The 15254-nt window shown below is 38.7% G+C and overlaps 3 protein-coding genes and 1 long non-coding RNA gene across 4 annotated transcripts; 2 read left to right on the plus strand and 2 right to left on the minus strand.

Moving 5' to 3' along the window:
- The first annotated feature begins 101 nt into the window (after nt 1-101).
- On the plus strand, nt 102-1741 carry LOC107218926 (outer dense fiber protein 3-like). Its single transcript, XM_046746238.1, has 5 exons — nt 102-391; nt 503-553; nt 624-839; nt 903-1107; nt 1395-1741. The coding sequence occupies exons 2-5, from the start codon at nt 511-513 to the stop codon at nt 1651-1653; spliced, it is 723 nt and encodes a 240-aa protein (XP_046602194.1). The 5' UTR covers nt 102-391; nt 503-510; the 3' UTR covers nt 1654-1741.
- Nucleotides 1742-2107: 366 nt separating this feature from the next.
- On the plus strand, nt 2108-4557 carry LOC107218927 (outer dense fiber protein 3-B-like). Its single transcript, XM_015656969.2, has 4 exons — nt 2108-2367; nt 3679-3879; nt 3958-4132; nt 4227-4557. Exons 1-4 carry the CDS (start codon nt 2274-2276, stop codon nt 4480-4482), a joined length of 726 nt encoding a protein of 241 aa, XP_015512455.1. The 5' UTR covers nt 2108-2273; the 3' UTR covers nt 4483-4557.
- On the minus strand, nt 4367-4945 carry LOC124295613. Its single transcript, XR_006905510.1, has 3 exons — nt 4861-4945; nt 4585-4793; nt 4367-4497 (listed from the first exon to the last, which is right to left on the minus strand). It is a non-coding gene; the product is annotated as an uncharacterized LOC124295613 (long non-coding RNA).
- A 1607-nt stretch (nt 4946-6552) lies between these two features.
- LOC107218928 (sodium channel protein Nach) lies at nt 6553-11384 on the minus strand. The gene is made up of 10 exons (XM_046746237.1): nt 11201-11384; nt 10887-11064; nt 10352-10497; nt 10113-10254; nt 9386-9508; nt 8130-8301; nt 7446-7499; nt 7165-7363; nt 6987-7093; nt 6553-6843 (listed from the first exon to the last, which is right to left on the minus strand). The coding sequence occupies exons 1-10, from the start codon at nt 11359-11361 to the stop codon at nt 6632-6634; spliced, it is 1494 nt and encodes a 497-aa protein (XP_046602193.1). The 5' UTR covers nt 11362-11384; the 3' UTR covers nt 6553-6631.
- Between the last annotated feature and the right edge of the window lie 3870 nt (nt 11385-15254).

A 15254-nucleotide genomic window follows, 5' to 3' on the forward strand; every position in this document is an offset into this window, starting at 1 on the left:
ACGTATGCAAAAATCATCCCTCGAGGTATGGTGAGAATCATTACTGAACATCTTCATACCGAAAAAACTCCGCGTGCAAAAAAGTAATGATAAGTCTTGGATGGATTCAGCCTGACAAAGAAGCCACGCTCAACTTCATGAAGGGAGAAATTCACTGGGTGTGAAACCGAATAACCATATTTCTCGGTTCCATTATCCTATCGGTGACCAATTTGTGGTACACTTAAAGAATGGAGCCAGATGGCGAGCGCAAAAGTGTCGATATTGGATTAGTTGGGAATCTATTGATCCTCGGCCCGCCGAGGGTTCGGAGCGGTGGATTATAAATGATGGAACCAAAGCCAACGCGGTGAGCTCGCACGTCGAAGACAAAAGGAACGTTAAGTCGACTGTACGCGTGGTCTTCACTTTTCACTACCAGCATACGATGTTGACGATAATATTTTTTTAACCTTTTTTTTACAGATTTTGCTAATAATAGCCTTATTTTTAATCGCTTTAGCAACAAGCATGGACGTCAAGGAAAAACCGAAGTTCAGCTGCACGGGGAAGGGTGAGTACCTACATTCGGGGCTCGATTGTTAACCTGACGATACCAATTCCCTTTCAAATATGTTTCGCAGCGGGTCCAGGCCCGGCTTATCTGCTGCCCAGTCTTGTCGGCTACAACGGTCACGATCCATCGAGATATCGCAACCCTGCTTTCACGATGAGGACTCGAGTCGAGACCAACATTTCCGCTGTGGGACCGGGTCCCCGTTACAAAATAGAGGGGCTGACTAACTACGGAGTGCAAAAGGCCCCCGCCTACTCCCTCGGCTTTCGCGATGGCACCAAAAGTTAGCCTTCGTCTCTCGACTAAACCTTAACGGCAACTGAACTACCGAACAATATCTTTACAGTGACGAGCTGTAGCGGCCCAGGACCCGGGGCCTACAGTCCGGAGAGATGTCCGCCCATGAATCACAGTCTGAGACCAGCGGCCTTCACGATAAAAAGTCGATGCAGCGATCACATGTCCGGGGATGGACCGGGCCCTATTTACCTAATTCCGTCCTGTCTCGGGCCCAAAGTCCCGGACAAAACCGCCTTGGGAGCTTTTTCAATGTACGTATGGATCACGATTTTCTGGAAAAGCGGTGATTAGATCATCGGAAAGTTTGTCACAAGGTCGTTTAGTCGTAAACCAAGTTAAAAGTTTTCAGAGTCACGAGTGGTTTCAAAGGATTTTCAGATGTTTTACCTCATTTCATTGGGTATCAAGTTCAAACTCAGTGTGCCAATTGAACGCAGCGTTTTACAGCTTCCATTTCTACTACCCATTTTTTTTACCACCGTGCTTCCGGCCAGGATCCACCCCTAATTTTATTGCTCTAAGTTTGACGACCCCGCAGCGCGGGCCGGCATGGAAAGGACTATTGCGTTTCAAGTCCGGGTCCTGCGGCCTACGGAAATCAGAATTACGATCTGGTTAAGCGCAGACTTCCAGCCTACACGCTGGCCTCGAGACACCATCAATTTGGGACAGCGTGTGGACCCGGACCTCGGTACTACCCGCAATACTCTGGTGGGAAAAATCCTCCAAAGTTTTCATTCGGAGTGAAACACAGCGAGTGCGCACCACCGGCCATCACCGAATACGACGAGGAGTAACTTCGAATGTGTTTATGAAGATATTTAATATTTATGCATGCGCATTTTGTTCCGCGTCTATGTATTTGTCTCCAATAAAATTGTGCAAGCTACAGTCGTGTTTGTCATTTAGATTTTATTTTCAACACTAAGGCCTGTTGCGCAATTTACAACTAAAAGCTTTCAAGTCGTAAGTTGTATATACTAAAAAACGATACTCAAGTAGTAATAAAATGCGGGACAATTAGTACGATAGGCACTTTGACGTGTATAATTTTTGTAGGCAATAAATAATTTTTCCAATCTCTTCACTTAAACTGCGAATCGATAAGACAGCAGTGGTCAGTTATTATGACGTGCTTCAAACCTGGTTCGAGATAAAAGTCGCGTCGTGAGTCAGAGCTGGCAATGAAAAAAGGAAACATAAAAATGTGCGAAAAAAATGAATATAAATCGGCAAGAGAGACGCGAGCTCCAAATTTTGCACACCTCCGTGCATCGGTGTCACATTACGGATAATTTAGGTTAAAATAACAAAATTGTCAGAAATTATGGAGTGAAGCTTCGAGTGAGGAGCAAAACTTTCGTTAATCCAAATTAAACGTATCAACAGAAACCACGATTAATTTTCCCATCCAATAATGCCAGAAGAGAAAGAAAAGAAATCAAAAAAAGACAACTCAAAATCATCCAAAAAGCAACCTAAGAAGTCCAGTGGCTGCGTCAGCAACAAAGGTAAGTGACGCATGCCATTTACGAGCACTAAATTCGAGTTGCTTATTCAACGATTTTCTATGGCCAAAAATTTCCCGTGTACAGGTAGAACAGCTATTTCCGCGCGCTTTCAACTCGATAAAATTGCCTTTGAATAAATTGTCGGCGAGTGACGATGAGAGCTACCGCATCTATAATGCACCAGCTATTTCAATGTGACAAAATGTGCGCACGCGTTAACATTGGTTTACCCGTATATTCGAATTTACTTCAGACCTTCAAAGTTACGATGAACAGACACTCGTAAAATTTACGACTTTGCTTTGGGTTACCTCGAGATAGAGAAACACTCGCTGACGATCGTATAACAATTTGCACAGAGCGTGAAATTGCAGCGCGATTTTTCCCCTTCGAACGAGGTAAAGTGTACCAGTTGTTGACACGTTGTAGACCCAATTATTGAACCTTTTATTTTACAAAATTATAAATTGACGTCAGAAATTATGAATTTCTCGATTACTAAAACCAATTGCTACATGGTTAGACACTACAAATTTATTTTTTGGTAATTCCAGAACTTAGGATTAAACAGATACAACGAAAAAACCTCAATAATTGGGATAGGGTCAATAACCAGGACACTCACTTTGGTTAAAAAAAAATAGTCGTTCGAAGTCAAACTACCATGTGTAAGAAATCGGCACCACCGAATAAAAAAAAAAAGATCAAATCTGACCTGCTCATGCAATTCATGCTATGGTACATACATAAAGCTTTAAACACACTGTAAGAAATAGCGGTGTTGACCATAATATGTCACTCTGGGTGAAGTTCACCCCAAACATTCTTCAAACACCTCGCAGACTTCAGGAATAGAGTTTCACAGCTTTTTTTCCCCGTTTTACCTTAACTTTGCCGATGTTTTACAATATTTAAACAATAAATTTTGGTCAGAAAAACTGAGAAAGCTTTCACTGCGGTCCTGAAACAATACCTAGATATTTTTTTTTGCATTTTTAGAACTCTTTTCTGAAGCGTATCACTTTTTTGGAGCTGGGGTGAATATCACCAAGTGTGACAGTTATGCGATTCTACCGAGACGTGACCCATTAACGTTAATATTTTCCGAATTTGACTAGTGTGGATGTCGAACAATGTTAATGGTTTGTTCGAAAGTACAACATCAGATATATGGTGTCAGATTGATACCAAATTGTAACCCACACTGTACAATATTAGATACAAACGATAAGTAGCTGAACCGCATTTCGGAGACAAATTGCACATTTGATAACATCTGATTATTTTGACGGTCATGTTACCTAATCTCAGGTCCGGGTCCAGCACGTTACCTCCTTCCGCCGCTGACCGGATATCCTCATCATGACGCAACGAGGTTCAGAAATCCCGCCTTCTCCTTCCGGAGCAGGCAGTCCTCGGGGATGCCATGCAACAGTCCTGGGCCCAAGTACTACATCTCAAGTCCACCAAGGCCTCCAGCATTCTCCTTCGGGTTCCGAGCGTCATCGACGGGTGAGCTTGGAAGCTGTTTACAAAACTTTAAAGCCGTATTCAGGGGCTAAATACACCATTGTTCCACTTTTCTATCAGCTAAATCCTGCACTCCGGGACCATACAAGCTCCCTGACAGTCCACGCTCGCCGATATTCACAATCAGGGGAAGAACGAATCCAAGAACAGCCGGCGTCACTCCAGGACCATACCAGCTGCCTCCCGTGATGGGATGTCGCGTACCAGACAAGACGGCGTCGCCTTGTTTCACATTGTAAATTGCTGGGAATCATATCCCCCGATTCCAAAGATTGGGAATCATCGCCGCGTCGAATGACGAACGAGTATAAAATCGATTAAATTTTCAGCGGAGCTCGACCCTGCGGGACCAAATGTGACGGGAGTCCAGGGCCGAAAGGCCTGACGAACCTGGATGTGATAAAACCACGAGCGCCGAGGTTCAGCCTTGCGCCTCGACAGACCGGGAGCCTCAAGACCTGTGGTCCTGGTCCGAAGTACATGTACTGCTACAAGTGCCACAAATGTGCTCCAAACTTCAGCTTCGGTATACGTCACAGCGACTGCGCCCCACCGATGATAACTGAGTGTGATGAGAAGTGTTGAACTTTTCACGGAGATCTGTACCAGTCAACGATTGTGACGAATTATAATTATACAGTCTGGTTGAGAATGCTTAAAGGAGGGTACTCGGCTATTTATTCAAACCATTCGAGTCCGCTCGGACGAGTCCACATCTGTAATTGGACAGCATCAGAATGCCCCAGTCCAGTAGCCACGATTTTGGTACTGGATCTTGTACACGGATCACTTGGATACTTCCTTCTAGTTTCACCCTGAGGTTTTTTCGTTCGTGAAGTCGGAGAGTGGAGAAGTACTGAAACCGAGGACGAGACCGCATATTCCGCCCTCGGTGCCTGTGGCCAAATAATGAACAGTTATCCGAGCTTTTTGACAGTATCTTTCAGTATGTTTATTACTCACCAATGAGGTCGTAACTGGCAAGTTTAAACTGACTATCGTCAACACAAGAGGTACGTAATTATTCCAGTAAACCATGAGACCAAGAGTCTATGAAGCGTCATCGCAACCTCCTCCTCCTCGTTTCTCTTCAGTTTGAAGAGATAAAAGTGAACGAGGTACTTTAGCGAGTCCGTCACCTTTTCAACTATCAAGTTACCGACAGGCTTTGATTCGGTGCTAAAACATTTTAGAAAACAAATTAATAGAGTGTCTATTTGATGGCGTAATTATATTTTTTTCTGATCAATACATGATCCCAGTTTGGGAACAACTAACATGTGTTTGGCATGTAGAAACAACTGGAACATCTCGATTTTGCTGTCGAAATTATGACCATGGCTCAAGTCATACACAATACAGTTTGGGATGCTTCTCCGACAAATTTTGGAGTCAAAATGAAGACGAATTCTACAACTCGGAGCGTATTGATATAATAAAATCTGATTAGGGTGAATTCGCATATTCTAACTATTGATCTGTCGTATTAATTATTTAAATGTTTTCAAACGTTAGAGAGTTTTGCTACAGATGGCTGAGATATGCATATATTTGTCTTAAATAATATGTCGTACCAAGCTTTTGCCTTCATTAATCATCAATATTAATTCCATGTGAGTTGAGTCGAAAAACTGTGATATCTTATTTGTTATCAGACCCCGCACTGAAACTGTGTTACACACCAAAACGATGCGACTCTTCGTGAATAAACTACGACGAACCTTGAACTGATTAGTATAGTAGTAGGAAAATAGAAATGAAAGCAGACAACGCAAATTAAAAAAAATTATGTCAGTTGAGGTTCAGTCACGTCTAGTCGCAAATAAAAATTTACTGGTGCTATAACATTGAAAACTGTAGTTGAATGAAAGTAACGAATTAAGATCGATATGTTGCATTCAATCGATGCCATTAATTCTCTGACAATGAGTTATCACGCCACAGTACAAATGCTGCGATTCTTCAACCAATGCACAAAATCAACAAATCTTACAGATAATTTTTTCTCTATCGAAGAAGCGATACTGCAAATTTTTCCGTTCTGTTCAATCAGCTACTGCGGGAAGCTTTACGATGAAAAATGCTGACAAAAACTTGAATAACTTCCGTGAAAATGAAAGCTTTTATCAGTGATGCTACGTGTCGAACGTATACTTGCTGGTATGAAATTCTATGTGTTCATGTTACAGTTTTTTAACATCAGTCAAGTGGATCGAAAGACTTTTTTTGAACCGAACGGCACTATAAAGCTTATCAACGTGAAATTCGACACAGTGTGTAAAAACTGATAGCACCGATAACGTTCGAAAAAATGACGTTTCCTGAAGTTAGGTGTTTCATTATTTCCACACCAAGATTATACACACTGACAGTATTTTCGAAATCAACTCGATCGCATTGCGAAAAACGTCATTCGACACAATAACAGCTCCCACAATCTGATACTATGATTACACCCATCGCGCTTCATTCTCGTCGTCAAATTCAGTCCGCCTCGATCATTAGCGTTACACACAGGCTTTTCATTAAATTCTTGTAGTGGAATTAATTCAAGCCGAAACTTTCATTGCGGATCGAGGCTCGAAAGAATAATTAATTGTTGGTAACGTAAGACGAGATGAAAAAAAGTTTATCAAGCGAGGTTTTTATTTAAGTTTTTAACTGTATATTAATTTCAAAGTCACCGGGTCAGAAAAGGCAGACATTCTTTTGTACGAAAAAAATCTCGTCCTTATCAGTATTTGCCGTACGGCTGCATCATCTCCTCCCAATACAACGGTCGCAGACTTGGTCTCACAGCTTTGACCAAGGTGAAGTTGGATGATTTTCTTCCGTTTGTCACCTCGTCCTTCCGTTTGTACAGCCGCATAGTAAAGAAGTAAATTAATTCAAAGACGCTGATCAAGCTGACACCGAGAAAGAATCCGCATATCCCGCCATAATTACCTAAAATCGATCAAGCAGTCGTTTCGAAGATAGGAAAAGTTTGTATTGGGAACGGAGCTGTACGAAATTGGGAAAGAAAACTACTACGGCTATAAATCTACCAAATGAGAATGGAAGTTTTCACACAATCGTCGTGTACTCACTCATCAACTCCCACCAGTAGAAAATAACGTCCTGTTTGAGTCTGACCGTTCCGGGATTTTGGAAAAATATGTTCACTATGCTGTGATTCGTGGATTGTTTGCTGTTTCTGAAATTAAATTCATCGTCAAAGTTGGAGGATAGTGCGGATAAAATTACTCGACGATTCAAAGTCCTCACATGCAGCCTCCGTGTCCCCAGGTGTCGTCTCCTTCGGAGATTAAAAGTGGGGCCGAACTTAGTGAAAAACCGTAAACGATGTCTTCGCAGGCCGGTAAGCAGCCGGTACAGTTCAAGTATCCATCTGGTCCAGTCGAAAAATTTTCGTTGAATGGTTCCATCCGATTTTCAATCCTTGGTATGACCCTCCACCATCTGTCTGCGACACGCAACGTGAGAAACAAAGAGGTAAGATGTGAATCCATCCGTGTGTGTATTCATGTCACGCAAATTTCACTTACTCCTGTATTTCTTTAAGCAAGAGAGATCCTTGAGATTGCAAGTCCTCACGTGCTCTGAAACATTGAAAACAAATGTTCTAAACTCAGTTAAAGACTCGATGATAAAAGGATGAGCAATTGCACGGGTCTTTTTTTTTTTATTTTTTTGTTTCGCTTGAAAAAATTATCAAAGCTGTTTAGATGATTTTTGGACAATTTTCAAAGAATTTTATAACAATTGTCCGAAACTCGTTGAAAATTAGTTAATTCTAGATGCGTCAGATGTCAAGCTTTTTTCAGAAAACTATAATCAAAAATTTCAGGAAATATTCAAGTCTCAAGTTTCTTATTAGTAAGTTATTAAAACCTAAATCGTTCGGCTTATTAACTCTATATTCGGTTAAAATTCAATTCGAATCGAAGAAAAATATAGTGTACAAAAAAAAAAAGAAAAAAAAAACCGTTTAAGCCAATTTGTTTTCTCAACGAAAAACAGTAAACTTGTTATCTCAAAAAATTCATTTCCAATTCCCGCGTTAGAAAACTGATATTTTCAGTTTTTTCCACGACCAAATTAAAATTCTCCTGACAATTCCAGGTTTTCCACGATCCCTTTTAAATTCCCCGACTTTTCCAGGTTTGCCTGATTTTCCAGGCATGTGCCCACCATGGCTCTAGATAAATTTTTCCACTCAAGGATCGTACCTTTGTCCAATGGGATCGGGTAGAAGTATGGCACGCAGTTGCAATGGCTCAGAATGTCGCTTATCCTGCAGTACATTATGCAATCACTGTACGAATAGTGTCCTCCGAATGTGACGGCCAGCTCATCCTTGAAAAGGCAGTCTCGTATTTCGACGCTATGATGCTGAACTTCCTAAAACGCAGGTACGACGAACATTCGATTTTGGTAACGGCAACGCATCAGAAATCACAGGCCAATAGTAAAAGTCAGTTTATGGTCCGCAGCCGAATGTCGCTACAGAATGTTTTGAAAAAATGTGGCTGACACAACGGTTTTATAAAGTGTGCTAAGAATAAAATTCACCTTCGTAGAAATAAATATATTTACTTGTTCTCCTGGTTTGCCTCATTCGATTAAGTTATATTTTATTATTTTCGGTGAATCAAATAAATTTCTAAACTGTTGTTTTGCTTTTGGAAATTGAAAAATTTGAGCATCCTCCGAGGGATATTCAAATAATTAATGATCCTTTGGTACCTGAAATATTCACTCGATTCGAGTAAAATCTTATTACACAAATTATGAAAAATTTATCGAGAAAGTATTATTCAAATTAGGTGAGCTTTTTGCTCTGAAAAAATTCATTTTTATATGTACATACACTCATTCGACGATGTTTACTTGTTCTTGGTGAACAAAAAAATTGAATCAAAAGACCAATGCCTTGATCCTAGGAAATGTATTAAATCTGAGTGCGGTTAAATCGAACCAAAAAAAAGACTTATCGAGTAAACCAAACCAGGCAGAAGTAAACATGTTTGCTTTTAAAATAGTGAATTTTCCTCACAGTGTACAACTAAAGTCACGCTATTTGAATTCAATGAAAACAGTCTTAATTCTCAGTACAAAAAATAAAACATTAATACCATGAATTCCAACCCGAGAACCCAGTTATCGCAATATCGATAGATTATAGTAGCAAATACCGATGAGCATAATTCTGTTCAACGAAAAAAATATAACATTGACATTTGATCGCTGAAATTTTTTTTGTCCTAATATACTTTTGACTTTAAAATAATGGCACGCTTTCATGTAGTTGCGAAACCCATAATTTTCAAATGCAAAGGTTTTCCCAGACCTTTGAGACACTGTTCCAACGAATAATTTGAGCTGCATTTTTCGAACGATTGTTTTGCGACATTTTGGTTTCAAAGCAGAGCTGAAAAAGGATGTTTACGCCAAAATCGCAAGATTGTAACTAAGTCTCACATACCGGGACAGAGTAAAACGACGTCGCTTCAAGAGTGAGGGAAGATTCAGTTTGGGGTGAGATGATAACTTCATGAAGACTGCCGCTCGACGTGTCCGGGAAGTCCAACGGGGAGAATATCAGGACCTCGTAAGCAATCAATGAAATCGGCAGTGAGTAAAGCGGTAAAGTAAAAAAAAATTAAAAACCTTCACCAACGTCACTGGAACCCGAATGAAAATGTTCGTATGTTAAATCATAAATTATTTTGAAAGATTTCAGCATGCAATTTTCTTACATTATTTACCTTGTAAGTTCTATAAAATATGTAAGAAATGACTCGATAATTTACAAAAGTACGATTCGTCAGATATACTAGATCACAAATGTAATTTGTATGGTTTTTGATCTACACTGAGAGAAATTTTTATTTCCGGTTACCGCTCGGTTCTTAACTGTTTTCATTTTTTACCACAATCGACAAAATATAGTTCTAGGTAGAAAATGAAAATTAGTTTTATAGCTGTTACCGGAAAGTCTAGTATCCGTTACTATTCTTTCGCATTACGATCACCGTTGCTAGATTTTTTTGCAACTTATTATGTAATTTCTTGAGCGTTATTTTGAATTTACAAGACATATCGTGTGATGAATTACAGGCTGAATTCTTTGAAAACGTTTTATGATTCAACACACGAACATTTTCAGTGGGGTGAGACTTCGATTCCTGAAAGATCGCATGATCGTATACCTTGAAGCCCAGAACCGGAAGTGTCTTGTAGAAGTAGTCGGTGAAATTTGAGTAGAGCGATATTCTGAGACCAGCCTGAAGACCGACGCCGATGGCACGCTCGATCCCGTCGATCGTCACGATGTCTTTGTCGTTGCTGCTTCTGAAGTTGTCAAAAGGCGCGTGACATGAGAATTATCTAATTTACGAAATAATAATCTACGATAATTATCGAGAAACTAAATACCAGCTATACTCACGCTCCAAAATCATCGCTTGGTCTTCCGTAGTTAAAAGTGCAACAGTAACCATCCGCCGTTTTACGGGGGTAGAATATGTCTTCGCAAGTCTGTTCCTTTCCTGCCCAGCTGCAGCGTTTAAGCATCGATTGGCAATTCGGAGTTATCTGGATCGAGAAATTCCATAATTAAATCGAACCGATCGTTACAAGCGAGGAGATTAATTTTTACTTTCAATGTTTTTGTCAAAATTTACCGGATGCTGTGTCAAGTTTTTATTTTTCTTCTTCAAATCTTGAGATACAAACTAATTGAGCAATGAATTATGTTTTCAACATAAAATTGAACTCGCGTTTTGTTTCGAACCCAAACCGAGTTAGCCGTAAGTTTAAGGCATTTATGCATAATTTTACAGTGAAATTAATGAGAAGTAGTTCCAACGTTTCAACGGAATTCAAAACCGCGATTAATTTTGACAAATTACAAAGGAAGCAAGACAATATTTTACAATCATTTTAACCGACGACGCTTATACATGTATGAAAATAAAACAAACCTGATTCAATATGCGAGGAGCGTAACTCTCGTATCGTTGGGTCAACAAGTTGTGAAGAAATTCGACACCGTTCTCCTCGCCCTCGTTCAATTCGAAGAGGTAAAGGTGTCCCAAGTATTTCAACATATCCAGGATCTCCTGAAGGCTGACGTTGTCATTTACGCTGTCGTAATTCTCGCTGCAATTGTCGCAATAAATGATCAGTGAAATGTGAAAAAATTTATACGACTTCTGAGTAAAATTCAGAAATGCGTTATTCGAAATATGGTGTATAAGATTTTTTTTATCAAATCCCGCAGATTACAAGTACCCACAATATCTCGCGGGCAACTTTTTTCGCCGCGCTCAGGCTGATCTTGTTCAATTCGCAAATGGCTATTCCCGGAAAATCGACGTCTTGAAGTGGATAATCAGTTCTGTCGATAGTCGTGACCGTTGGCCTTGTCGCGTATTCAACGGTCGCGTGAATAGTCATTACACCGATGAATATGATCGACGTCACGTGAACAGCTAGCCAAAAGATCCTACGAACGATAATAATTTCACTTGACGAATCAAATATTTCAGAATAATCAAGGTAAAAATTTAGCAGTCGGTTTTTCGGTAAAGTAAATACATAAGTTCTGCGAAAATGAATTTTCGAATAATTAATTTTTCATGATCAGATCAAGTCGTTGGAGAATCTTTTCAACATATTTTAGTAGCTGAACATTTATCGTCAACGCATCGAGTGATTGGTTGGGGAAAAATTTATAGTTTGATTAGATTGTAATTTTGTTTAAAAATTAAAATCAAAAAAAAAAAATACATAAAAAGCGCAATTAAATCACAGAAAGAAACACATTTATTTTAGATAACGAGGAACTTGTTTTGGGTGTTTAAATAGTCGTAAATTACCGCTCTTTAGGCCGCGTACTGGGTGTGACGTAATACGCGCACCCCGCGATAGAACTATTTCGTAAGTAATCCTTCAGCCAATCTCTGAAGCTGCCGGAAGTTGGTTGCGAAACATTTTGCTTCGAAATAGCCATAATTGTGAAAGGGTTTTGATATTCACCTCTGAGAACCGGGTATCGGGAAAAATTGAGAATGAAAATTAAAAAGCGTTATTCGTGACTCGTGCAACGCGAGATAGTGAAACTGTAACGAGCCGGCGAATATGAACGTGCGGGTTTGTACTGCATACTAAATTATGCAGTAGTTGGTAAACAGTTTTTTATTTACTTTCCGGTGTTATCGATCAGTCGCACTATCAAAGCACGTAATATTTATTTTACATTTTTAAAATTCGTCACGAAAGTATGCGCAAAAAAAAAAGCCTCGTGCTTTTTTCATACCTTTTTCAAAAAGTTTAAACACACTTTGTGAGATTCTTAAGAAAAATTCAGAAGAAGAATTTCACGAGAATAAAGTGTAATTCGTGATTGATTTCATCAGTGAGTGAAAAATACAAGTCATCTATAAGTACGTTCTAAAAATATTACAAAAATCCCTGGTTATTCAGATTCTAAATATCCGGCACGAATCGGAAATTTATCTGATTGTGATTTTTCATCGGAATTCGAATATTTGCAGAGATTCCCTTGTTTGAAAATTTAGAAATAAATTTATTTCTTGCAATGACTAAATGACTTGTGTTTCAGTCATTCTACTTAGTTTTTATTTCTGATCATCTTGAATTGTTCCAATTTCTACAAACGCCGATAAAAAGTAGCGAATATTTCTCAACATTAAACAAATAAACGTTTCCAGTATGAAATGGCATACATTCTCGGCACGAAGGGCAAGGTATAAGGGTCGAAAATCTTTCCTGTATAAATCAAGGGTAATGGGATTGGGTCCAAGTTAGACATCCAGAAATTGCATCAAGTCACTCGTGATTAGGAAAGTTTCTTAAGAGGGAAGGGGGGGGAGAAGCGAATATGATTTCATGCATATCACGTACCATCAGAGTTGGGATAATTAACGTTGTATACGTTGAATTGCGTAACTAGATTGTACGAAACGAAAATCAGAATACTCGGAGACGAGATTCGGAATATTATGTTTTTGTTCATGAGATGCAAAAACTGACACGAGTCGAAACATAATGCTTTGAAATAAAAATCGGATGGAATTTACGACTGTTCGTTATTTATTTACGCGTCAATTTTTACACGCCTGTCCGCAACGGTTCGCGTTAGACTCGTCACGCAAATAATGAAAGCTCTGTATCAGATTGACCAGATTGAAGGTTACGCGGTATAAAACTATATGTAATTTAGTATTTATTTCGAAACAACGGGTAAAAAATTCGGGAACGAGAAATGGGTCGCGTAAGAAATAATTTTTTAATAACAATATCAATAATAACACGTCTTGGATTTAAATCGTTTTACTGTGATACGAGATTCGAAAGTTTTCAGAGACAAAAGTTGTGCGAACATACGTGTTGTATGTCCCATTTTAAATATTTTTAAAATACAATTGGTAAATTTAGAAAAAAAAAAAAAAACAAACGAGAAATCGCAACGTGAGGTTGAAATATCTCTCTTTGTTACCAAATTTTACCACGGGAAATAACAATCCATTATCGCAATTACCATCGAGGAGCACATTTTTCTAATATATATATGTATACACATATTTATAGAAAAAAGTTTGAAAGGAAGCGTGTCTCCGGAAATTGGAGAAAAATTGAAAAAGTGATATGTATGAGGTCAAAATCAGTTCAATACGTATAGTCAAGTACCTGACGATCAGCCGATTTATGTGTGTTCGTGTATATTTGTATTATTGTAAATTTTCAGAGTTCGTACGCTTTTTGAAACCCGAGATTACCTGACTTTTCCAGGTGTTCCAGCCTGAAAATAGGATTTTTTTTTCAGTAACCTTCCAAGAAATATGCCGGTGATTAATGACAATTTTTTTTGCATATTAATACTAATACCTTCAATACTACCTAGTAATTAATTTACCGTCCGACTACCAATTTCCAAACAACAGCCAGCGATTTTCAGTAATAAAAAAAACGAAAGGAGGCTTGATATCAAGTAATGTACGTATAAGGACGCGTTTATTTCTTCAAGAAACTTAGAATTCCAGTTTTATTTTCCAAATTCCCTGAGTTTTCCCGGTTTTCCCTGTGCGTACGAACCCTGATTTTAATACCCTATAAAAATTACTGAACAATTTATACGATATACTCGCGATAAATGAGACGAATTATTGCAAAAGTTAATAAAAGCCAAAAAACGTTTTACTATACTATTTTTTGATTTTTTTACTACTGAAGATGAAAAGTATTCGAATAGTCAAGTACCGCAGCAAGCAAGAAGAATATTTTTACTAGTTTCAAATTCCCTTCGCTAAATCGAATTATTTTCAAATCCAATCTGTCGTTTAAAAAAAAAAAAAAAAAAAAATCAATTTCGAAAGAATCGAACTTACCGTTGTTGATTTTGAAAAATGATCTGATTTGAACGAAAATAATTCGACGTGTATGCTTCAATGAGTTGTGTATAAGGTGTACGAATTTCAACGTTACCACAAAGAATGAATTTAACGTATAAATGTGCATATTATGCGCAATATATATCGTTGCTTCTCGACGTTCGATAATTACGGCTCATGTTAACAATAAATCTATAATACATAATATAGTATGTGTTATAATAAAGTAGGCAGTAGAATTTTCATTTGCTGGCTGACAAAACGCACCGCGGCATATACGTACCGGGACAATCTCTTGAAACTTGAAAACCAACCGCGCACGCGCCAAATAATTCAATCTCATTGGTCGGCGAAGTCTTCCCGCAGCGTTATGTTTGTTTGCCATGCAGGCGGGCCAACGTACACAAAATGTGTACGTTTGAATTTTCAAAGAGCATAAGCATTAAATTCCGATCGTTCTTCGAATAATCAAATTTCCGACCCGATAACAAATGCTTCCGAAACCTTTCCGAGTCGCTGCCTCAATTATTTGAGATTCTAACCTCGAAATTTCGTATAAACTACATCAGATACGCTAGAAACAGTTTGGCAGGTGAAAACTCGGGTTGGCCAACCTGCACGAACTGCGGATAAAACTCGCGCATGCGCAGTTGATTTTCAAATTTCAAGAGATTGCCCCGGTATATCACAATACAAATATGTACACAAGATATAGCATACCTAGAATAGCCTTAGATGCGAATATATGCGTGCGTTTGATTATCACTTTGGGATAATAATTTTATAGAAATTTTACACTAGTGTATATGTGTATAGGTGTGTGTGTATATATAGTCATATGTTAACAAGATTGCCAATTTGTTTATCTTAAACGTTAATTGCGTCATTAAGCACATACAGTTTGAAAATTTACTTCTGAATCTCTACATATGTATA

Source organism: Neodiprion lecontei, chromosome 7 (genome assembly GCF_021901455.1).
Source record: "Neodiprion lecontei isolate iyNeoLeco1 chromosome 7, iyNeoLeco1.1, whole genome shotgun sequence".
NCBI classification, from domain to species: Eukaryota; Metazoa; Arthropoda; class Insecta; order Hymenoptera; family Diprionidae; genus Neodiprion; species Neodiprion lecontei.

Bases quoted from the DNA above. Each gene is read 5' to 3' on its own strand.
- LOC107218926 (XM_046746238.1), top strand. From the start codon at position 511: ATGGACGTCAAGGAAAAACCGAAGTTCAGCTGCACGGGGAAGG. The intron at 554-623 runs GTGAGTACCTAC...TATGTTTCGCAG, and splicing joins GTTCAGCTGCACGGGGAAGG to CGGGTCCAGGCCCGGCTTAT. The intron at 840-902 runs GTTAGCCTTCGT...ATATCTTTACAG, and splicing joins CTTTCGCGATGGCACCAAAA to TGACGAGCTGTAGCGGCCCA.
- LOC107218928 (XM_046746237.1), bottom strand. From the start codon at position 11,361: ATGACTATTCACGCGACCGTTGAATACGCGACAAGGCCAACGGTCACG. The intron at 9,509-10,112 runs GTATACGATCAT...ATTGCTTACGAG, and splicing joins TTCCGGTTCTGGGCTTCAAG to GTCCTGATATTCTCCCCGTT. The intron at 7,094-7,164 runs GTGAGGACTTTG...ATTTAATTTCAG, and splicing joins TGGGGACACGGAGGCTGCAT to AAACAGCAAACAATCCACGA.
- LOC107218927 (XM_015656969.2), top strand. From the start codon at position 2,274: ATGCCAGAAGAGAAAGAAAAGAAATCAAAAAAAGACAACTCAAAATCA. The intron at 3,880-3,957 runs GTGAGCTTGGAA...CTTTTCTATCAG, and splicing joins GTTCCGAGCGTCATCGACGG to CTAAATCCTGCACTCCGGGA. The intron at 4,133-4,226 runs GTAAATTGCTGG...TTAAATTTTCAG, and splicing joins GCGTCGCCTTGTTTCACATT to CGGAGCTCGACCCTGCGGGA.